The sequence below is a fragment of the Antechinus flavipes genome, chromosome 1 (assembly GCF_016432865.1).
Source record: "Antechinus flavipes isolate AdamAnt ecotype Samford, QLD, Australia chromosome 1, AdamAnt_v2, whole genome shotgun sequence".
Classification (NCBI taxonomy): domain Eukaryota; kingdom Metazoa; phylum Chordata; class Mammalia; order Dasyuromorphia; family Dasyuridae; genus Antechinus; species Antechinus flavipes.
In genome coordinates, this window is record NC_067398.1 from 183,524,358 (window position 1) to 183,548,919 (window position 24,562).

General features: G+C 36.6%; 1 protein-coding gene across 9 annotated transcripts in view; it reads right to left on the reverse strand.

The window, feature by feature from the left end:
• Window positions 1–24,562, reverse strand: part of FAM172A (family with sequence similarity 172 member A) — a 567,690-nt gene that overhangs the window by 513,997 nt on the left and 29,131 nt on the right. For 7 of the 9 annotated variants that reach the window (XM_051993687.1, XM_051993679.1, XM_051993655.1 and 4 more), the window contains exon 2: window positions 20,651–20,774. The exons of the other annotated variants lie outside the window; for them this stretch is intronic. In XM_051993687.1, the coding sequence (XP_051849647.1) occupies window positions 20,651–20,756 (106 nt within the window). In that variant the 5' untranslated portion in view covers window positions 20,757–20,774. The remainder of the gene's footprint in view (window positions 1–20,650; window positions 20,775–24,562) is intronic. 9 annotated transcript variants of the gene reach the window in all.

Consider the following 24,562-nt stretch of genomic DNA (forward strand, 5'->3'; position numbering starts at 1 on the left):
GTTCATATGGAAAAACAAAAGGTCAAGAATTTCAAGGGAACTAATGAAAAAAAAAAAAATCAAATGAAGGTGGCCTAGCTGTACCAGATCTAAAATTATATTGTAAAGCAGCAGTTACTAAAACCATCTGGTATTGGCTAAGAAATAGACTAGTTGATCAATGTAATAGGTTTAATAATATAGTGTTTGACAAACCCAAAGACACCAGTTTCTGGGATAAGAATGCATTATTTGACAAAAATTGCTGGGAAAATTGGAAATCAGTATGGCAGAAACTAGGCATTGACCCACATTTAACACCGTACACCAAGATAAGGTCAAAATAGGTTCGTGATCTAGGCATAAAGAATGAGATTATAAATAAAATGGAAGAGCATAGGACAGTTTACCTCTCAGACCTGTGGAAGAAGAAGGAATTTATGACCAAAGAAGAGCTAGAGATCACTGTTGACTACAAAATAGAAAATTTTGATTATATCAAATTGAAAAGTTTTTGTACAAACAAAACAAATGCAGACAAGATTAGAAGGGAAACAATAAACTGGGAAAACATTTTTACAGTGAAAGGTTCTGATAAAGGCCTCATTTCCAAAATATATAGAGAACTTACTCTAATTTATAAGAAATCAAGCCATTCTCCAATTGATAAATGGTCAAAGGATATGAACAGACAATTCTCAGACAAAGAAATTAAAACTATTTATAGCCATATGAAAATATGCTCCAAATCATTATTAATCAGAGAAATGCAAATTAAGACAACTCTGAGATACTACTACATACCTGTCAGATTGGCTAGAATGACAGGGAAAGACAATGTGGAATGTTGGAGGGGATGTGGGAAAACAGGGACACTGATACATTGTTGGTGGAATCGTGAACACATGCAGCCACTCTGGAGTGCAATTTGGAACTCTGCTCAAAAAGTTATCAAACTGTGCATCCCCTTTGATCCAGCAGTGTTTCTACTGGGCTTATACCCCAAAGAGATACTAAAGAAGGGAAAGGGTCTTGTATGTGCCAAAATGTTTGCGCAGCCATATTTGTAGTGGCTAGAAGGTGGAAGATGAATGGATGCCCATCAATTGGAGAATGGTTGAGTAAATTGTGGTATATGAATGTTATGGAATATTATTGTTCTGTAAGAAATGACCAGCAGGATGAATACAGAGAGTATTGTACATGAATTTACATGTACTTACATGACTTACATGAACTGATGCTAAGTGAAATGAGCAGAATTAGGAGATCATTATATACCTCAACAACGATACTGTTTGAGGATGTATTCTGATGGAAGTGGATCTCTTCGATAAAGAGAGCTAATTCAGTTTCAATTGATCAAGGATGGACAGAAGCAGCTACACCCAAAGAAAGAACACGGGGAAATGAATATAAATTGCTTGCATTTTTGTTTTTCTTCCCACGTTATTTATACCTTCTGAATCCAATTCTCCCTGTGCAACAAGAAAACTGTTCGGTTCTGCACACATATATTATATCTAGGATATATTGTAACCTATTTAACATGTAAAGGACTGCTTGCCATCTGGGGGAGGGGGTGGAGGGAAGGAAGGGAAAAATTGGAACAGAAGAGAGAGCAAGGGATAATTCTGTAAAAAATTACCCTGGCATGGGTTCTGTCAATAAAAAGTCTAAAAAATAAATAAATAAATAAAGATTTAAAAAAAAAAAAAAAAGAGCTTAGTGAATTCTTTTTCATTCATTCACTCAACCATCATCCACAATGGATGGTACGATCCTTTGGGGACAAAAGACAATGTCATATCTGTATCTGTTACTTCTTCAGATCCTAACATTGAAGATTATATGTAGGAGAAGATTAATAAATGTTTGTTGATGAATGAATGTTGTTCACTGTAATGGGCTGAGGCTCGGTTTGATGCACTGAGGTCCCAAGCACATGAGGCTAAATAGTAATTGGATCATACTCTATCAATATATAAGCTTGGAGAAAGAATGGCCCCCGCCCACTCTTTGTGCAAGTCCTGATATGTTGTATAGGAAATGACGATTTTGGTGGGTGGAGGCAGGGGAGTGGAAAAGGAAGGGGAAGGAGAGACTGCTCGCATTGCTATTGCGACGGCCTTTCAGCTCTGCTAACTGGCTTCCTGTCGCAGCTGCCCATATTGCTATCGCAATCTTTCTTGCCCATATTGCTATCTCAATCAATTTTCACCTCTCCACTACTGAAGTGAATTTTTATTGAATCTTTATTGAAAGATTGAAGATTTTTCCCTTAACCTGAATTCCTGACTCTGGCTGATTTTAAATACGCGGTCATTACAATTGGCACCCAAGCGTGGGAACCAAGGACCCTACTTTCACTGAAGAAGTCTCCAGTGACCAGGAACTTAGGTGAGTGTAAGACAAACAGGGAACTTATTTCCTTAAAGACTAAACTAGTAACCTTTTTTGGCTGAAATGGGACAGATCCTAGCTAAAGATTCTCCATCTCCACCCCTACCCTCCCACCCCCAGCCCCACCCAGGGGTGGTGCTATAGAAAGCCTGCTTAAGCTGATAGAAGATCAAGGGCTACTTATAACTTGGGAACAGGCAGCTAGACTTCTGGGTACATTAAAACGCACCTCCCCTTGGTTCTTACAGGAAGAGTAAATCTCTCCAGATAATTGGGCATTGATTGGTCAACAGCTCTCCGCAATTTACAATGAAAATGGTCCTCATTCAATTTCCATCAAGGCATCAAGGCATATACAATATAATACAGTTGGCCTTAAGATACCATGTAAGTTCTAGGAGAAAGGGAAAAAACTCTAGGAATAGCCAAATGGGGAAGCCTGAGATAAAGGAGGAAGACAAAGAACAGATTAATGACCATATCCCCACAGGGCATGGAGACTTAAGGGAGGCACAAGGGTGGGGTGAATCTGAGGCAGCTTCAGCCCCACTAAGGAGCAGGTAATTGATTCTCCTCCATCATCTCCACCCTCTGGGATGGAGGGAAGAGGGGTAGTGGGGGAGGAAGTGACAGTACCAACACCTCCCTCCCAGCATTCAGTCCCTCCTATGAGTAGATTGCAAAAGGGACTAATTAAGGCCAAAGATGAAGGGAAAAATGTATCAGAATTTCAACACCACATTTTTCCGGTAATTCAACAGTTTAATTCTTCAGCGCAAGAAAGTAGAAGATACTCTCCTTGTGATATAGATATCCTCAAAGACCTGAAAAAAAGCTTGCACTCTTTATGGGGCTACATCAGCTTATGTTAAGATGTTATTACAGAATTTGGCTTTTGAAATCTTGACCCCTAATGACTGGAAATCTATAGCAAAGATATGCCTAGAACCTGGACAAAACTACTTGTGGCTTTCTGAATATAGTGAGCTCTGTAGGATACAAGCCCAACAAAATAATCAAAGTGGAGTTCATGCTGCAATCACCTGTGACCTACTAACAGGTTGAATAAGAAATCTCCTTATTAGTAGTAAGTTCATTTCAAATCATTGTAAGGACGTGACTTTCCCCATATGAACCTAATTCCCATGTAAACCATGAGAACCCAATCGAGGAAGGACATGACTCCCCCTGTGAGGACTTAACTACTCTCTCACCCCAAGAGCATATATTTTAACTCCTTCTCCTATGAAAACCTGACCGTTCCTTGACCCATAAGAACATATATTTCAACTCTTTCCTTTTTAATCTATAAGACAGGCATGTACCACCTGTGTTTTAGCTCCAATTATATGATTCCAGGAACTCACCACTCCTTGGAACTGTTGCTGTTGATAAGGACTGGCCCCCTTATCAATGCAACATTTGATTATAACCACCTGGAGCCCTAGTTGGTGCATCCTTGTCTTAGATGAGGTCTTCATTTGGCCCAAAGCCTTCTTTGTTTGGACCCCTATAAAGAGTGGGCAAAGCATTCTCCACTTTGAAGCCTCACCTATGGAGATGACAATCTGCCTAGGACTTACCCGATCAAGACTCACAGGCTGAAATATCGGGGGCTTCCCAGCCGTCCAATTAGAGTTGAAGCTCCCTCGATCATACTGAGTAATGTATTCTCTCTCTTTCTCTGCTATTCTAATCATAATCCTTATTATTCTTTGCCTCTTGTGTATTATTTGCTGTATGTGTTGTTATTGCAAGCATTCTATCCCGTGCATTGTATAATTAAATTTTACCTTTACTTTAACTGAGCCTGAGAGCGTCATTTATAAAAGCGGATTTGAACTTCTCTTAAAAATCATTTAACATTAATATAACACAGGTGTAGGTCCTTATGCAGATGTCGCAGTACAAATTAATTATTCTATAGCAGCATATGAGCAAATTGCTGCTAATGCTATCAAAGCGTGGGCTTCTCTTCACAATCAAGATGACAAGGGTGGGGCCTTCACAAAAATAACACAAGGGCCAAATGAACCCTTTGCTGACTTTGTGGGACATTTGCAGACAGCTATCACAAGAACAAATGGAGAAAATGCAATAACAGACATTTTGATAAGGCAACTTGCTAAGGAAAATGCTAATGAGGTTTGCAGAAGAATTATGCTAGGACTGCGCAAGGATGCTCCTTTAGAGGAGCTCATAAGACGCTGTGCCACAGTGGGCACAGATGCCTTTTATAGCCAGGCTATGATGCAGACTTCCCAAAATCCAAATATGGGAAGACAGAGTCCCTCCTGGCAAGGGACTTCCAGAGAAACTCGTAGATGCTTTCAGTGTGGCAAAGTAGGGCATCTGAAAGCTCAATGTTGGTATAGAGATAGAATGGGAAAACAAGGTGGGAGAACAAGACCCAAAACCCCATGTCCAAAATGCAACAGAGGCTTCCATTGGGCCTCAGAATGTAGACAGATTCAGGGAAACGGGATCAGGGGCCCAGCCCCAGGGCCCAAGGCAAAAAACACTTGGGGCATGATGGCAGCCAATGGTGCACCCAGAGAGTGCCTACAAGTCCAGTATCCAGACATGGCCAATCAGCCAGAAAGCCATATGATGGGAGAAGGGGATTACACAATCAACCAGCCAGGAAGCAACCTGATGGGAGAAAGGGATTACAATGGGGAGAACAGAGCTGTATGCAGCTGGGACAACTGAGATACCCCCTGGAGAGATGAAATCTGTTCCTTTCCAGCCTATGGATCCCTTACCTCCAGGCACAGTAGGCTTGCCCATTTCACCTCCTTTTTATATGTACAAAACAGTGTCCATCCACACACTGATGTGGGAAACTGGGGAATGTATAAATAATATCCCAGTCACTAATATAGGTAGACAGTGTGTGACTTATCACCCAGGAGAAGTAGTAGCATCAGGTTTACGCATACAGAATCCTAATAAGCAACCTGGTGATAGTCACCCAGATTCTGAATCCAGACCACAAAATCCAGGAATATACTGGACAACAGCTGTAACAGCTGACCAACCTATGCTCATGATCTATATAAATGGCCTACCATTAGAAGGATTGGTAGACACAGGTGCATATCGTAGTTATTAGAGGTGCCAATTGGCCCAGTCACTGGCCAAAGATTAAAGGAGACACTTATATATCTGGAATAGGGGGATCAATAGCAGCTGAAGTTAGTGCTGCCCTATGAGATGGACTTTTGAAGGTAAAACAGGTGTTTTTACTCCTTTTATAGTTGAAAAAATCCCCATCAATCTGTGGGAAAGAGACGTTTTACAGCAATTACGGTTAAAAATGAATACTTTGGTTTTTTTAAGCAGGGCTGCTGTTGAAGGCCTGCCAACACTTTCACCTGTTCCTATCCAATGGAAAATTGATACACCAGTGTGGATAGAACAGTGGTCCTTAGGTAGCGATAAAATTCAGGCCTTATTAGATATAGTACAGGAGCAGCTTGAACAAGGGCATTTACAACCTTCTCTAAGTCCTTGGAATTCCCCAGTGTTCGTTGTAAAAAAGAAATCGGGAAAATGGAGGATACTCACTGATTTAAGAAAAGTGAATGAACAGATGGAAATTATGGGAACTCTTCAGCCTGGACTTCCATCTCCTACTCAATTGCCTAGAGAGTGGCCTCTTTGGGTCATGGATATTAAGGATTATGTCTATTCTATCCCTCTGGATAAAGAGGATACGAAAAGATTTGCCTTTTCAGTGCCCAGCGTTAACTTAGTTGAACCTTATAAAAGATATGAATCGACAGTTTTGCCACAGGAAATGAAAAACAGCCCATTGTGTGTCAAATATATGTTGCTGCTGCTCTTGCTCCAATAAGAAAAGCATTTCCAAAAGTTATGCTATTACATTATATGGATGATATATTAGGATGTGCACCTGAGGAACAAATGCTAGAAGCATGTCTACAAAAGATCATAGAAACACTAAGATACTACAAATTACACATAGCTGAAGAGAAAATTCAAAGACATGCTCCTTTTCAATATTTAGGATAAGGTGCTTACAGTACAAAAACTGTCCTTAAGAACAGAGAAGCTAAACACCTTAAATGATTTTCAGAAATTGATAGGAGATATTCAATGGATACGACCAGTGTTAGGCTTGACTACTTATCAGTTACAATCATTATATGACATTTTAAGGGGAAACAGTGCTTTAAATTCACCATGACAGCTTACAAAAGAAGCTCAAGAGGCTTTGAGAAAAGTTGAACTGGCTTTATCCAATGTGGTTGAAAGAGTCACTCAAAAACCCTTGGAAATATCAGTTTTTGCCACATAAGAGGCACCCACAGCAGTCCTTCATCAAGGAGACAGTGTGATAGAGTGGGTGAACCTCCCAGCACAACCAGAACAAAGCCTTACTTCTTACCCAGTGCTTGTGGCTAGAATTTTATTAAAGGCCATTAAGTGAGCAGTACAATTATCTGGGGCAAGACCTGATAATATATACACCTTTTACACCAATACACAAATTAATGTGTGCTGTGAGACCATCCCAGAGTGGCAAATTTTATTAGCCATGGCTCCAAATTTTACACATGGGTCTCCATTAAAGATAATCAGACTTTTACATAATTGGCGATGGATTCTTGAAGAAAAAGTTTCTAAAGTTCCTCTTAAAGGACCAACTATCTTTACAGATGCATCCAAACACAATATTTGTGCTGTATACTCTCATGACTTAACTATAAGGAGAGTAGTCAGAACTCCTTTTCAGTCCACTCAGCAGAACGAATTATATGCGACCATGTTAGCTCTCACTTATTACCCAGGAGACATAAATATAATATCTGATTCAGCTTATTCAGTAGGTGTGGTACAAAGAATTGCCATAGCCCAAATAAAATTTGCAGCTTCTAATATATATCAGCTCTTTAAGGAACTTCAGGAGCAAGTGAGAAAGCATCAAGGTAAGATTTATACCTTGCATGTCCACTCACATAGTGGACTTCCAGGTCCTATTTTTGATGGGAATTCAAAGGCAGATAGCCTTTTAACTATGTTATCCAGTACGCCTTTATTTCAGGAGGCCCAGTAATCCCATTCTAAATACCATCAGGCTGCTCGAGCTTTGCGTTTACAATTTGGGATAACGAAAGAGGAAGCTAGGAGTATAGTAAAAAGCTGTACAGCTTGCCTTCCTTTCCACGCTCCTACACTGCCTCCAGGGAACAACCCTCGTGATTTGAGACCCAATGAAATCTGGCAAACGGATGTGACCCAGTATAAATCTTTCAGTCGTCTGTCTTTTATCCACGTTGTGGTAGGCACCTTTTCAGGATTTACTTCTGCAATACCAGCAGCAAAAGAGACAGCCCGAGTGGTCACTGAATTCCTCACGCAAGCATTTGCCATTATGGGTGTGCTACAAGCAATAAAAACAGACAATGGTCCTGCATACACCTCCCAACATTTTGCACACTTTTGTGCACAGTATAAGATTTTACACACTACTGGCATACCCTTTAATCCTCAAGGACAGGCAATAGTAGAGAGGAGAAACAGAGACATTAAGACACTGCTTCAAAAACAAAAGGGGGAGTCATAGGTAACCCTAGAGACCTACTAAATCTAGCCCTTTATACTATTAACTTCTTGATTTTTGACAAAGATGCACTGGCTCCGGCAGACAGGTTTTATAACCCACCGGAAGGGCAGTGTCCAGTGCGAGCAACTCCACTATCTTTAGACAATCGCCAGGTAATGTGGAGAGACATTAAAGTGGTGAATGGAAGGGACCAGATAGGCTAACTGCTTAAGGGAGAGGGTTTGCTTGTATCTCTACAGGTGGAGAAGGAATCTGATGGGTGCCAACGAGCCATATTCGTTTTGTCCATTGCAGAGAGATGGAGCAGACCCTTGAAACAAAGGAGAAGACCCAAGAAATATCGGGTTGTGCTGTTGCTGATTGTGCTCACCATTGAAAGAGCATGGCAGTTATGGCATTTGACTCATGGACATAGAAAATAGTTGGACTTCAAAACCCTCAGGAATCATTGGATTCTCTGAGACAAAAGATTGTTGTAGGACTTTAAAACTCTCAGGAATCATCGGATTCTCTGAGACATAAGACTTGAAAGCCTTCAGGAATCATTGGATTTTCTGAGAAATGATAAGACTGTTACAGGACTTCAAAATCTGCTGGAATCATTGGATTCCCTAAGACATAAAAAGACTTTTGCAGGACTTCAAAAACTTGGGAGGATCATTGGATTCCCTGACATGTGAAGCAATGGACAATAGATTAGTTTTGGACTATCTCTTGGCTGCTGAAGAAGGCATATGTGTGACTGCTGTTTACATACTCCCTTTACATACTCTCCTTCTAGGACTTCTGGCAATCTTTTACAACACAATGTTGATTTATATTGTTTGTTATACTGTTACTTGGGTGTACAATTCATGCTTGTTACACCACATCTGTGGGGAGAGTCATCACTAATAGCCTCTGCGTTATTGATATGTGCTTGTGTAATACCTCCCATGCTGATGGGTTTGTGCATAATAAGACCTTTCAGCCCAGAAACCCACTATCAACCCCCACTCCCCTTTGTGCTTTTCATCTCCCTTCCTGAGATGTCAGGGAGGGCGTGATTATCTCCTTTTTAGTGCTTTCACCTCCCTACCTGAGAAGTCAAGGGGGGGGTCGTGATCACCTCCTTTTGGGTGCTTTCACCTCCTTTCCTGAGAAGTCAGGGAGGGTGTGGACACCGCCCCTTGGGGGCTCTGACTTCCCTGAGGAGTCTACCTGTGTTCTAAAACAAAAGAAAGTAGGAGATGTAATGGGCTGAGGCTCGGTTTGATGCACTGAGGTCCCAAGCACATGAGGCTAAATAGTAATTGGATCATACTCTATTAATATATAAGCTTGGAGAAAGAATGGCTCCTGACCACTCTTTGTGCAAGTCCTGATGTGTTGTATAGGAAATGACAATTTTGGTGGGTGGAGGCAGGGGAGTGGAAAAGGAAGGGGAAGGAGAGACTGCTCGCATTGCTATTGCGACGGCCTTTCAGCTTAGGTCTCTCTCTGCTAGCTGGCTTCTTGTCGCAGCTGCCCATATTGCTATCTCAATCCTTCTTGCCCATATTGCTATCGCAATCTTTTCTCACCTCTTCACTTCAATAAAGATTAAAGATTTTTCCCTTAACCTGAATTCCTGATTCTGGCTGATTTTAAATACGCGGTCATTACAGTTCACCATAAAGGAATTTTACCTACAGCATACTTCATCCCAGTAATTAAACTAAACTGAAAACATTAAATATTATTAAACATCCTAAGTAAAATGACTGCAGTTTAAGTTAAATGTCTAGCCTATCATCTCATGGAGAAAAGATTAGTAAACTTTTTAGTCAAATATGTGTTTTTCTGTCACAAATAACTGCCACACACTAGACAGGCAAGTCAACCTATATGAAGCAGCAAGATATTCTTGAAAGAGATGCAAAAGGTAGCTTGTGACAGGCAATTCAAACCAGCATCATAAAATTAACCTCCATCTTCCTTCAGATGCTAAATAAAACTTTGACATTGTATCAAGAGCATTTGGTAACTTTCTTTTTGAATGACATTAGTATCTAGTTATAAAATTAATTGTTTCTTTTCACTTGGCATCCAAGAAGCCTGGTTCCTGGAGGAAAAGTAAAAAGATGAAGTAAGAACCTTAAAACAAACAAACAAACAAAAAAGGCACACATATGACATTGGGCAAAGGGAATATAACCTATCCCCATGCTAATCAAATCCAAACCATCTAAGAAGCCTGTTGAAGATATAGATGAACAGCTACTCCTAATGCTAAGTCTTACCAAAGAGGAAATTGAGACACTCTCTTACCCCTCAGAGTAGCCTACCAAAGGTCACATAAAAGGGCTCATTCAACCAAGTCACACAATTTCAATAGAATGTCAAAGCTGGACAAATCCTTTGAGATCACCTTGCTAAATATCCTCATTGTACTCAGGAAAAAACTGAGATCCAGAGTAAGAAAAGGAGTGAGAGACCAGTTCTCTTGATTTCCAGGGCAATGCTCTTTTAGCCAAGTTGTTCACATTTATGCTTCCTCAAAGGCAGAAGACACAAGTACTTTCAGAGCAAAATCAACACAGCATTCTATCGGAACAAAAGCTATTGATTCAGAGGGAAAAAATCTTTTCATTAAGTATCTTTCATTAACTATGCTACTTTTGTTTTAAGAAAGAGTCCTATGATGGGAGAATGGAAAGTGATAGCAAGATTTAAAAATAGAACATATATAAACAATTACCTAAATATATATTTTTTAAATTATAAACTTTTAAATTACAGAACTGAAATAATTAAATTTAAGCTAATTATAAAATACTTTTAAATGCTCAAAAATGATAAGATAAGTTTAAATTAAAATATCTCTGGTGTATGGTCTCACACTCATTAAGTGAATAAAATCTTTATTAAGTGTTACTATATATAAAGCGCAGTATTTTAAAGTGGCATTCAATTGACAAAGATGGTAAAGAAAGAAACATTTAATGCTGACTGTGATGCAAAAAAAAAAAAAAAAAAAAAAAAAAAAAAGGCACACTAATTCAATCATGGTAAAGCACCTTTAACAACAATTTGGAATCATTTAATAAAAGTCACAGAATTGTTCACCACCTGTGACCCAGTAATCCCGCTATTAGATTTATAATCCAAACAGGTTACTCACATAAGATTTATATTAAAAAAAATTCACAGCAGTACTACTTATTAAATAAAAAGTTTGAAACATCTCAAAATATCCAATGTTGGGAAATGACAAGTTAACATAAGTGGAACATTACTGAAAAATGAGAAATATATGAAATATGTACACACACACACACATACACACACACACACACACACACACGTGCAGGTTAGGCTAATTTTTCCTTAAAAGATATTGAAACTGCAGTTGAAACTTAACTGGCTCAAGGGACTTAAAGCTGCTTGGTTTCCTAGGCAAAAGAACACACAGATACTGGATGAATATCCTTTTTCAGCTATGGTTAAGTAATTATCCTTTTATAAACTGTCAGAGTTTCTGGTGTTGTCTCATTTCATTCCAATATCAAACCAACCTGATCAACCCTGGCCTGGCTACATGGTTTTAAATGATAAGTAAAAACAAAATTCTCCATTAAAAAAAAAAAAAAAAACTTAATGGCTACAAACTTTTATAAGTTGGAATTACAGCGAATTCCAGTCATTAGGCAGAAAAGTCCCAGTAAAATCAATAATCAAGAGCAAGCTTTGAGCCAGACTGAAAATATATCTAATTAAGAAATCCAGATCAAAAAGACCAAGATCTGCTAATTACGTGGTTATAATTCAATTTAACTTAACAAGAATTTAAAGTGTCAAGAACTGTAACAGGTGCAGGAATAAAAAGATGAAAATTAACAGTGACTTGCCTTCAAAGAACTTACACTGTATATAGGGGAACAAGATATATAATACACACACACACACACACACACACACACACACACACACACACAAAATCACTTGAGTGAAGCACTTACAACTTAACACAAGCTAAATGATGAACTGCAGGAGAGATGACAAGAGGAACAAGAAAGAAAGAAGAGTGCTTTTGACATGAAGGGCAATGTGTGCAAGGCAAAATAGGTGAGAGCTGGAATGTTGTAGAAATATTTTTTTACTTTGAAAGAATATTTACATAAGGAATATAGTAAAAGCCAAAAAAAAGTGGACAAAAAAAGGAATAAAAATTTTATTAAATGAAAAATTTTAGCATGTCTTTGACCAAATTCTACATCAGTTTTATTAAACATTTATTCAAGCTTCCAAGCATATTCTGGAGGAGCAGAACTTGTAAAAAGACACAGTAAAAACAATGTTCCACCTTAAGATAACTTAGAAGGACTTCAGGAAAGGTCTGTCTTGTTTGGGTAAAAGGGGACTGCAGCTCAAGGCAGTCAGTGAATAGGCAAGTCAGCAGGAGGCTCTTAGTCACAGCATAGATCAGTAACTAAGGCCACTACATTTGGGAACAGAAGGCCAACTGGGAGATCTCCAACCCTAGAAAGCAAACTGTCAGCCCAGGAACTCTGGCACAAGGTACAAGTGAGTTGGGCCACCCCAATGCAGTAAGCAAGTCACCAAGCACTTGAGTCCAGTGATCCCCTCCTATGATTCTTAGCACAAGAAGTTTGGAACAGTGCTCCCTGTGCCACAGAAGTAGAGCACAACTTTAAAAGTCATAAAATTGACTTAAAACTGAGCTTTGACCAGAAAAGGCTACTATAGTTTATAGGGAAGATAAAACAAAAATCAGAAGAGAACAAAAATGTCAAAATACTTCAGGGGAAACATAAATTGGCCTCAAACCCAAAATGCCTTCATAGAAGAGCTCAAAAAAGATCTTAAAAACCAAATTAGAGAAGTAGATAAAAAACTGGGGGGAGGAAATGAGAGTTATAAAATAGTCAACAGTTTGGAATAGGAAGCACAAATAATAACTGAAAAAAGCAATTTCTTAAAATATAATAGGCCAGATAAAAAAAAAAAATTCCAGTGAAGAAAACAACGTTTTAAAAAAGTAGAACTGACCAAATAGAAAAGGACATACTAAAGGTAACTGAAAAAAAAAAAAATTCCTTACAATCAGAATTAAGTAGAAGCTAATGGCTCTATGAGACATCAAGAATAAGAAAAAAAATTTTTTTTTAAATGGAAAAACAATATGAAAAGTAGATCTGAAAGATAATTTAGGAATTATTAGATCATGATTTGAAACTCAAGATCAAAAAAATAACATGAACAACATCTTTCAAGAAATTAGGAAGAAAAACTGCCTTGATTTCTTAGATCCAGAAGATAAAATTGTCCTTCTTCTCCCTTCCAGGTATTGTAGGGAAAGGGTAGGAAATGATTCATGGGGGTAACCAAAAATCATTGTGTGGAATAAGAGGATATGAAAAGTAAAGAGTCTTAATAGTCTAGACAAATTAAACAGTTGGAACTACTTGGGTCTGTTCAAAAGTGTTCAGGATATTCTGGTCATGGCTTAAAACTTCAATTCAAGCTCTAAGCTTCCCATGGGGACAACTCACCCCTGGTTACTTCTAAAGAATACAATTTATTGCAGTAATGCAAACAAAAATGTGTTTAATCAAAAAAGGGGGAAGAATCTATGGATTATGTCCTGAAAGAGAAACCAAAATGAAAATTCCAAGGAATATTATAATCAAATTCCAGAATTATCAAGTCAAGAAGGAAATAATTCCACCAACAAGAAAGAAATAATTCAAATACTAAGAAGTTATAGTCAGGATTGCAGAGGCACCTGCTACATTATGAACTGGAGAGTTTGGAATATGATATTTGGGAAGAAAAAGAAGATTGGATTACAATAAAAAATCAACTATTCAGCAAATTGAGCATAATCTTTCAGAAGAAAAGATAAAAATTCAATGAAAAATTCAAACTTTCCTGATGAAAAGACTAGAACTGAACAGATAATTCAATTTTCAAATACAAGGCTGAAAAGAGGGATAAAAAAGTAAACAGGAAAGGGAAAAAAAACCATGTCATTCAAAAAGGCTAAACTGTTTACATCCCTAAAGGGAAGATGATACTTGTAAACTCTTGAGAACTGTATGTCTTATTAGGGCATTTAGGAGTATACATTGACAGAGAGAAGGGGTATAAAGTTTATAAGGTATGGGCTAGCTCCCTGGAGGCCTTCGGATCAGCTAGAGTCAGGATAAGTAAAAGTCCATGGTCTTTACGGGGAGAAGCAGGCAAACTGTCAGAGTTTTGCCTAAGATCTCTTCTTGACTCTAGAGTCCAGAATCTCCACATTTCTCCTCCTCCCTGTCTTTAAGTGACTCTGGCTTGTCTCACCCCACCCTCTAATCCTTGCCTGTGATTATCTTAAGACCAAATATTGAGTAAACACCAATGGTGAGGAGTCATTTTTCCAAACATATGTTAATAGTCATTATCTCATATCAAATAGGTAATTAGCCTTAAGTGCTTGGTTATCTGATTCAAGTATATCTTTTCATAGTTTCAATCCTTTACTAAAGTTGACTTTGAGGAGACGATATATAAAAAAATTAAGAGATGAAAAAAAAGGATTTTACTCAAGAGGAAAGGGAGGTAAATAGAGTAAATTATATCACGTGAAGAAGCACAAAATACCTATTACAGAAGAGGGAAAGGGGTGAACATTGCTTGAACCCTACCCTCATCAAATTTGACTCTAAAAAGTAATAATACAGACACTCAATTGGATATAGAAATTTGTTTTCCTATAGGAAAGTAGGAAGGAAAGGGGAAGCGGGACTTATAGAAGGGAGAGCAGACTGAGGTAGATGGTTGTCGGAAGAAAAATAATGGTGAGCAGGCAACAGGGTGAAAGGAGAGAGAAAAGAATAAATAAGGAGGAAGGAGAAAGAAAAACACAAACAGCATGAGGAAATAGGATGAAAGGAAATACATAGGTATTAACCATAACTGTGAAAGTAAATAGGATGACCTCTCCCACAAAATAGAAACAGCTCAGTTGTTTACAAGAAACATATTTGAAGCAAAGAGTCAAATAGAGTAAAGGTAAAAGATAAGCAAAATCTATTATGCTTCAGTTGAAGTAAAAACAACAGGGAGAGCAATTCTGATCTCAGATAAAGCAAAAGTCAAACTAGATCTAAGTAAAAGAGATAAAAAAGGAAACTACATCTCACTAAAAGGTACAATGGATAATGAAACAATATCAATAATAAACATATATTCACCAAGTGGTATAACATCCAAATTCTTAGAGGAGAAACTAAGTGAGTTACAGGAAGAAATACTATACTGGGAGAACCTCAACCTGCCGCTCTCAGATTCAGATGAATCTAAGCACAAAATCTACAAAAAATAAAATAAAAATAAAGTTAATAAGATGAATAGAATTTTAGAAAAGTTAGCTATGATATACCTCTGGAGAAAACTGAATGGGGATAGAAAGCAATATACCTTTTTCTCAGTTGTACAGCACACCTACACAAAAACTGACTATATATAACAGCATAAAAACCTCATAATCAAATGCCAAAAAGCAAGAAAATTAAATGTGTCCTTTTCAGATCATGATGCAATAAAAATCAGTAAAGGGTCATGGAAAGACAGATTAAAAAAAAAAAAATTAAGGTTTTCATCAAAGAGAAAAACAATAAAGAGACAATGTACTAAAATTTATGAAACTCAGCCAAAGCAGTTCTTTGGGGAAATTTTATAACTTTAAATTCTTACATGAATAAAATAGAGCTGTTCAACAAATTGGGAATGCAACTGGAAAAGCTAAAAAAAAAAAATTAATTAAAAATCCTCAATTAAATACCAAATTAGAAATTCTGAAAATTAAAGGAGATTCATAAAACTGAAAGTAAGAAAACTGTTAAACTAATAAATAAAACTAAGAACTGGTTTTACATGAAAACTAATAAAACAGATAAGGCTCTGGTTAATTTGATTTAAAAAGATTTTAAAAGATTTAAAAAGCTTTGATGTTAATATAAAATATAAAAATAATTTAATGATAAAAATAAAAACAAATTAACAGTATCAAAAATGAAGAAGGTGAATTATCACCAATGAAAAAGAAATTAGCTATAGTTTTTTTCCTACTTCAGGAACCAAAACGGTAAATTGCTGTAACTCTCCCATATTCAGCTCCAGAACACCATAAAACAATAACACAAAACAGATCCTAGAGCAGTGAAACCAGCAAGGAAACCAAGTTAAACAATGTTACTCCTGGAAACTTGAAGGATTAGCAGAAGGAGTCCATCTTATTCAGGTAAAAAAGGACATAGTCCAGGAAAGAAAGCTTCCCAACAAGTCAGCAGTAAACTCCACCTCAGGAAACTAGCACCTGAACTCCAGTATGGTGGATGGAGCAAGTAAACATCAATATCAGGTTTCCCCCTCACCCCAATATGACTTGGCATAGTCAGGGGGTATAGCTCCAGGATGAATAGATATCTTCCAGGGGAAAGTAAAGAGAAGAAGGCCTGTTTCAGCAAAGCCCCGACAAGAAGTAATTCTCCAGTGGCCAGATCTCCACAGGTTTTGGACCACTAATATCAAGAAAAACATAAACAGGTACAAAGTGAAAAGCAACCTTAAGGGATTCAATAAAGCTAAACTGTTTACATCCATACACCGAAAGATGATACTTGTAATTCACAAAAATTGTATCACTAATAGTACATCAAGAAGGAATATATATAGACAGAATGTATGGTTCTAAGGTGAATTTGGGGGAGTAACCACACACAAAAAAATTAAGGGATGAGTAAAAAGAGTATACTGGATGCAAAAGGAAGGAAAGATGTAGACCGATATAAATTATTTCACATAAAGAGGCATGAAAGAACTACTATAGTGGAGGGGAAGGGGAAGACAGGGGGCCATGAACATCACTTGAAGCCTACTTTCATTAGTATTGGCTCAAAGACAGAATATCATACAAATCAATCTTACCTGACAGGAAAAGAGGGAGGAGGAGATTAAGCAAGGGCTTAGAGGGAAGGAAGCCGAGAGAAGGGAGAACAGATCAGAGAAGTTGGTAGGCAGAAGAAAAATACTGATGAGGAGAAAACAGGATGAAAGGAGACAGGACAAACAGGAGGAAGTACAGGATGGAGGGAAACACATAGTAATGATAATTGTGAATGGGAATGGGAAAAACTCTTCCACAAAACAAGTGGATAGCAGAGTGGATCAAAAACCAGAATCCTACAATATGTTATTCACAAGATGTTATGGGCCAGAACTTGAAACAAGGTGCTAAGTCAGTGGAATTGATAGAGACAATGGTTATTTAGCATGATGCTTAACAGTTCTCTAGTTCAGTACATGTACTTAGTACTTACTATAGTTCTACAAGATTCACACCTTTGATAAGAGAGCATATAAAGTTCAGACAAGCTCAGCGAGAATCAGAACTAGGGAAGACAGAGATCTTGGTGGTGGTCTTCCTGCCTCCCCTACAGAAACCAAAACACATTCAGGAGAACCTCAAGAAGCTGGCAGAAGCAGAGAAGACAAAGGACTGGCAACAGTCGGAACCAAGAAGAGAGACAGGCCTCTAAGAAAGCTAATTGGGCCCCAGGAAAGGAAATAAAACTTGGAAAAAGACAATAAAGAATTTGGACTTTAACCCCTGACTGCAATTGTGGTGATTACTGAACTGAAATGAAGGCTGCACCCAGAGACCTCAAGAAAACCTCAACAGAGAACATTACATTTTAAAGACAATATTACAACAAGAAAGACACTTCTAGAGGATGGGGGAAGGGGGAGGGAGAGGGGAGGCTGCTAGATAAAGCACCAGTCCTAAAATTAGGAGGATCTGAGTTTAAACACAGCACTGTTAAGTCTGAGTCAGACACTTAACACTTCCTAGCTATGTGACCATAGGCAAGTCACTTAACCCCAAGTGCCTTACCAAAAATAATAATAATAATAATAATTTTTAAAAAGAGAGAGAGATAAGAAAGATACTCGAAGCAGAGAGCCATGTAAAGAGCAAAGGCAAGGAGCTAGAGCAGAATCTATTATGCTTCAGCTTAAGTTTAAAAAAAAAAAAAAAAAAAAGCTGGGCTAGCAATCCTGAACTCAAAGTAAAAGCAAAATCAGACCTAATGAAAAGAGATAAGGAAGAAAACTATATCTTGCTTAAAAGATAACTATAGACAATGAAGCAATATCAATACTCAACATATATGTATCAAGTGGTCAATATTGCATCCAAATTCTTAGAAAAGTTAAGTGAGTTATAGGAAGAAATAGACAGCTAAACTATACTAGTTGGAGGACTTCAACTGTTCCCTCTCAGAACTTGAGAAATCCAACCAAAAAATGCACAAGAAAGAAAGTAAGGAAGTAAATAGAATATTAGAAAAATGTACCTATGACAGATTTTGGAGGAAACTGAACAGGAGGAGAAAGGAATATACCTTTTCCTCAGCAGTACATGGCACCTACAAAAAAATAGGCCATATAATAGGGCATAAAAACAATCCTGAAGTGCAGCTGCTATTATTACACCTATTTTACAGATGAGGAAACTGAGAATGAAGGGAAAGACTAAGCATTTATACAATACCTATTAGAGCTACTGCTTGAAGTACTTTTTACAAATACTACTGTTGAGATTGGGAAGGGATCCCAAAAGTTTGGGGTCATAGACCAGTGTCGCAAGTTGTCTCAAAAGAATTTGCAGGCTTGAACCCATTTCCAAGTCAAGGGGGTAAAGTTTATTGAAATTATAATGCCAACTGCAGTAGTCTAAATTCCAAGAGAATTTAGCAAAGAAACAGAAGCAAGGAGACATATTTATCAAGTTCTTAATTATAGATATACTAATTTTATGGCCCAGAGGTGGAACCAAGGAGTAATAAGTATTATTGGGTTGTGTGTGGGAGGCCTCAGGGTCAGATTCCAAAGCCAGAGGACTTAGAATCACTGACTTATTGTTAGAACAAAAGTCCCCTAAAGCCAGGGGACCTTAAAAGTTGCTATCTCCTCTAGAAGCTATATTACATCACTACCTCAGTTGATCCTTATAACAACCCTGTGAGGGAAATGCTATTATTATCCCCATTTTACAGTTGATGTACCTGAGGCACAGGCAGACATTAAATAATCTGTCCAGTATCATAAAACTAGTTAGAGTCTAGGGCAGGATTAGGAATTGATTTTCCTTACCCTAAATCCAATGCTATTCCATCTAGCGAACTCATCTGCAGAATGAGGAAATAATACTTATACAATCTACCTCATAGTAGTGTTTTAAGGATAAAATGAGATAAAACACTCAAAGAGCTATGTATTTGGAAAGACCCCCATAAATAAGATTTATTATATATTACTTCACCTTGATAAAATACAGAACTAAAAATCCAAAGGGACCAACAAGCTAAAAAAAATAGCAATACTTTCAAGAAAGTTTTATAAACAAAGTATTATAGAATCACAGTAAGGTACTTTGGGTTTCTTCCATTTTGGGGTACTCAAGTAGTTCCACAAGAAGTTTTCAATTTCACCATTAAGACAGACTACTGGCCACTAGTCTGACCCAATAAAAAAAAAAAAATTTAGGAACTTTGGGAAGAAAATCAAAATACCTGAATTCCACTCCCACCTATGTCACTCAGGATAAGTCATTCATAGACCTCAGTTTCCTCACACATTTGAGAAAACAACAACAGAAAACATCTTAAAGGTAAATGACAAAATAATGAATTAAGTGACCCCCTAAGATCCTTTCCAGCATTAAAATGGTATATCCTATGATTTATTTGGAACCTATTATGCTTAAGGCATTAACAGAATGAAAGGATCTTTATAATTTGTCCACACATTAAATGAAGAAACTATAGATGCCCACATTCCCTGAGACACTAATCAGAATGAAGCCTGCAATAAAGCTAGAAAGGCCCTTTTCCCACCAGTGGGGAGTCTGAATAACAATTAGCCCCAATTCCTCAGGCATTTCCCCCAACATACATCAGTCTTCATGACAGTTCTAGAAGCACAATCTTCATATCAGGTACAGGCTGCTGGTTCTCTCCACAATGTCTGTTCCTGATTAACTCCCATTAAAATTAAAAAAAAAAAAAAAAAAACCTACTAAAAAAATCAACTAGACTGCATGGTATTCCTTTCTAGGCACTCTTGGATTTGACCTGTTTCCGCCCTCCCTATGAACCCACCCTATGAAATCCACCCGTTTAGGAGTTATTTCTCTCTACTACCTCCTATTGTTTCACTTCTTCAGCATTCTCCTTCATAAGCAAACCCTACAGACCAGACACTGGGCCTAACACTTTGGCAGCTGCTCCCACTTCCCAAGGCATGGCTCCGAGTTAATAGACTGCCCCACTAGGAGCAAGACATCCTCTCTTCTCTCACACAGGAGGACTATAATGAAGGACATGTCTTGAAGCATGTGGCCCATGAGGTCTTCCTCTGGAAGCATAAGTAGTATGACATAAAGGAGATCACCACCTCCTTCATGTATTATTCTGGAATCTCAATTTATATTAAAATGTTATTTTTAAAAATATAAAAAACAAATACATTTGTATTTTTAAGAATAAAACTGAAATTAGCCAGAAAAATTATCTACAATGTTTCCTATACTTTTGTAAAAACACCTTGAATCACTTGAAAAAAATAGCAAAATCAAATGTATACCTTTCAGTGCTGTAGTTTTTTCTTTTTCATCTGGACCTCCCTGCTGGAGCTGTGCCATGTTTATCCAAAGTGTCAACCAAATTAAAGAAATGATGGAAATGGACATCAATTCTCAGAAGAGAGTCTAGAATGAACCAAAGTAATAAATTAGCCAATTTTAAATGTTAATTTTGGTTTCCCACGTCGTTTGATGTCAACTTTTCAGAAATGTTTAAGAATTCTAAATAAAATTTAGAATTCATTTGCTAAATAAAATAAATTACAATTTGTAAAATTTTAAGTAAAATAGAAATTTTAAGTATTTATTGTGCTATTTATAGTCACAATTTTCCTCCCCTTCCCATTTTCTTGATCTATATTGAACCAAACAAAAAGCATTGATTAAGCAATTACTCTGTGCCATTGTGAAGGCCATTGTCGACATCAAAGAGTTTACTTTCTATTGGGAGAGAAAAATATAAACATGAAAGTAATACTAAATACACACACACGTATAAATTATAGGATACTTTGGAATGAGGTACTAGAAATTAGAAAAGCAGGAAGGATTCACATAGGGAGCAACATTTGATCTGAGCTTTAAAGGAAACCTAATGATTCTAAGAGGTGTAGATGAGGAGGAAGCACTTTCTAAGCCCTGAGAACAACCTATTCAAAGTTCTTGAGAATGGAAATGGAGATTAAGTATATGGAACAGCAAGAAGACCAATTTGGTCATATTGAATGGAGCATGAAGAGAAATCACGAATAATAACCAGTTTATGCAGAGCTCTAAAACTCAAATGAATTTGCATTTGATCCTCAAAGCAAAAAGTTTACTGAGCAAAGCAAATGAACCAAATGGCCGTAGTGGTATACCTTCAAATCAAAACAAGCACACTATTAGTAAAGTTACAGCTGAGCCTAAATCCCCTACTCTATTCCCCAGTAAAGATGGGCAAGGGATGCTAACTGAAATTGTGACCAATTAAAAAAGAAAGAAAACACCAGTAAACTACTCCATCCAGTCTAAGAGCGCAGAAGAGGCTCTCTCCACCCTTCTCAGGCCTGCTTCCCTGCCAGAGATATAAGAAGGATAATGAAAGGAACAGTGAAAAGAAACGAGGGACAGTATTAATAGAAAGGAGAGAGCTGGGGAAGTGGAACAAACATCAGCTAAATGGAAGAGTAGGAATCAAAAGGAAAGAAAGTTAAGTATAAGAATTAATGACAGAGGTTGAGGTTCAGAATGTTAATCCCATTGAAATTCTTACTTGACCTTGTTTTTCTTTGTAAAATATAGTGCAGAGATCAGATATGTAAAAAGTTGTTGAAAAGTATGATAAAAATATACAATTAACAATTATTTATAGCCATGAATGTTAATTAAAAAATCACTTATAAAAAGATTAGGATAGAAGAATGGGAAAGATTTTTATACATATATATATATATAGCATATCATACTTAAAACATAAAGACACAGTGAAAATGAAAGGATGAAACAGAACTTATTATGTTTTAAATAAAATCAAAAAAAGCAGGGCTAGCTATTACGAACTCAGAAAAAAACAAACAGAATTTTAAAAGATTAGGAGAAAAAACATGCTGTGTTTAAAGACATCATAAATAATGAAATAATAGGATTGAACCTTGGATTTCAATAGAATGAGGCACTTCCTGAAGAGAAAACTCCTCCAATGCAAATCATTAGCTTTTCTGCAAAGTACAGTTTTGAGAGTTGCCTTGAGCACAGATAGGAAGTTCAATTACTTACCCAGAATCATACAGCTTGAGGACTGTGTATGTCAAAAGTGGGGCTTAAACCCAGATCTTACTGACTTCAAAAATAACTCTAGTCACTAAACTATGCTGCTTCTCAGAAACAACAAAAATATATATATGAATATTGCATATGTGTGTGTGTGTGTATGTATGTATGTATATGTATCCAAATACTACAATGCACATAAAAGAAAACTAATCAAACTATAGAGAAAAATCGCTAACAAAGCTATGATTATTGAAGACCTCAATATATTCTATTCAGACCCAGACAAAAACAACAAAAAGATAATAAAGTTACAGACTTGAACAGAATTTCATAAAAATTAGCTATGACAGCCCTCTGGAAATTATTGCATAAGAATTGAAAAGAGTATAAATATTTCTCAATTTTATAAAAATTAGATATGCAGATCTCTGGAAATTATTGCATTGGAACTGAAAAGAATATAAATATTTCTCAACTATGCTCACACTTTTACAAAAACTGACCACATATTAGATTAATTATAAAAACCTGATAAACAAATGCAGAAAAAAAGCAGAAACAAATATTCTTTAATGATCACACAATACAATAAAAAAGGCATAATAATTAAAAAGTCTCAAAAGAAAAGAAACTTAAATGAAGGCTAATTATTATAATCCTAAAGAATTGTTAAATCAAAGCACAAATCATAAAAACAAAAATTTCATCAAAGAAAATAATGATGAAAAAGTAGTTATCTGGGGAAAAACTTTTATCTCAATACTTTCATCCAACAAAAGAAATAGACCTAAAAAAATGGCTATGTAACTAAAATCAAACCAAAAAATAACTAATTTAAAAAACCTAAATACAAAAATAGAAAAAACTCTGAAAATCAAAGCTAGCAGATATGTTAAACTTAGGAGTTCTGAGCTAAAGAACTAGATTCAGCACCAATACTGTAACCCGAAGGAACAGTAATATCATCAGGTTGCATAAGGCAAGTGGCACAGGTTTGAAATGGAGCAGGTCAAAGTCAGTATCATCAGCCCATGAACATTCCAGTGTCCCATTGCAAGATGGGGAGACTCGGTCTTTTTTTTTTTAAGCAATAACAAAAAATTAATTTATTCAAATGAAGTTCTGTACTACCACAACCAAAACCTGCTATTTAATTAACTCAGAACCACAATTACAAGGCTACAAAAGATACAAGATCCCTACCAAAAGAAAATAAGCCACTAATCCCTAAAGTAAAAGCAGAAATCCCTGAAGTAAAACAAAAAAAGAAACTACTACACTCTTATCTCCAATGAAATTGTGTATATGTGTTATCATCAAAAAACAAAAGCAGACTAAATCATTTTATAATAGTATCCCAATTCATTGCCACTAAGAAAGCAAACTTCATTTTCTGTAGATAAATTACATGATTTATCTTTTCAGACTGAGGCCTTTTTAAATGACCAATACAGTAAATGAAAAATATTTATGAGTAACGATAATAAATCATATGAAGCAGCTTGATATTACTTATGATCCTAAATATGTTTTTAAATTATTTAATTTACATATTTCAGATATATGAGTAAAAGTATTATTTATTAAAAAGATAAATGCCAAAATGTTCACTAGATAAGCTTACCCTTACTATACTGAAGAGGTATGAAGTACTCACACAAATAGAACTAGAATATGAAACTAACACAAATTTTAGTCAGTGAAATATTTCATTTGGAATGGAAGAAAAATGCAGTCATTTTTTAATAATGACCTAACAATAAATTTTTCTATCTCTTAACTTCTATACAAACATGACTATAGAAAACAATGAACAATGAAGATTTTAATTTAAAAAAATTTATTGATTTGTTTTTGTTTTTTTAACTCAGATTTGTGATTTCATTGTGGTGGAAAGTATTTCCATTGACAAAGATTAGGCAGTACTTGAACCCTGGTCTCCCAGAAGCCTATTTTAGTTATTCAATACTGCCTCCAACTGAAACTAAGAAAAGAGAATTTATAAGGAAAAATATGTGACATTCAAGCTAAGTATGAAGGCTTATATAGTTTGTTTCATGGGTTGTGTGTATCACTTTACTGGAATCCACAAAATAGAAAAAAGCACCAAAGAAAGCCTCCTTTCCTTCTCTTCTCCACCCCCCCCCCCCAGCCAGTAT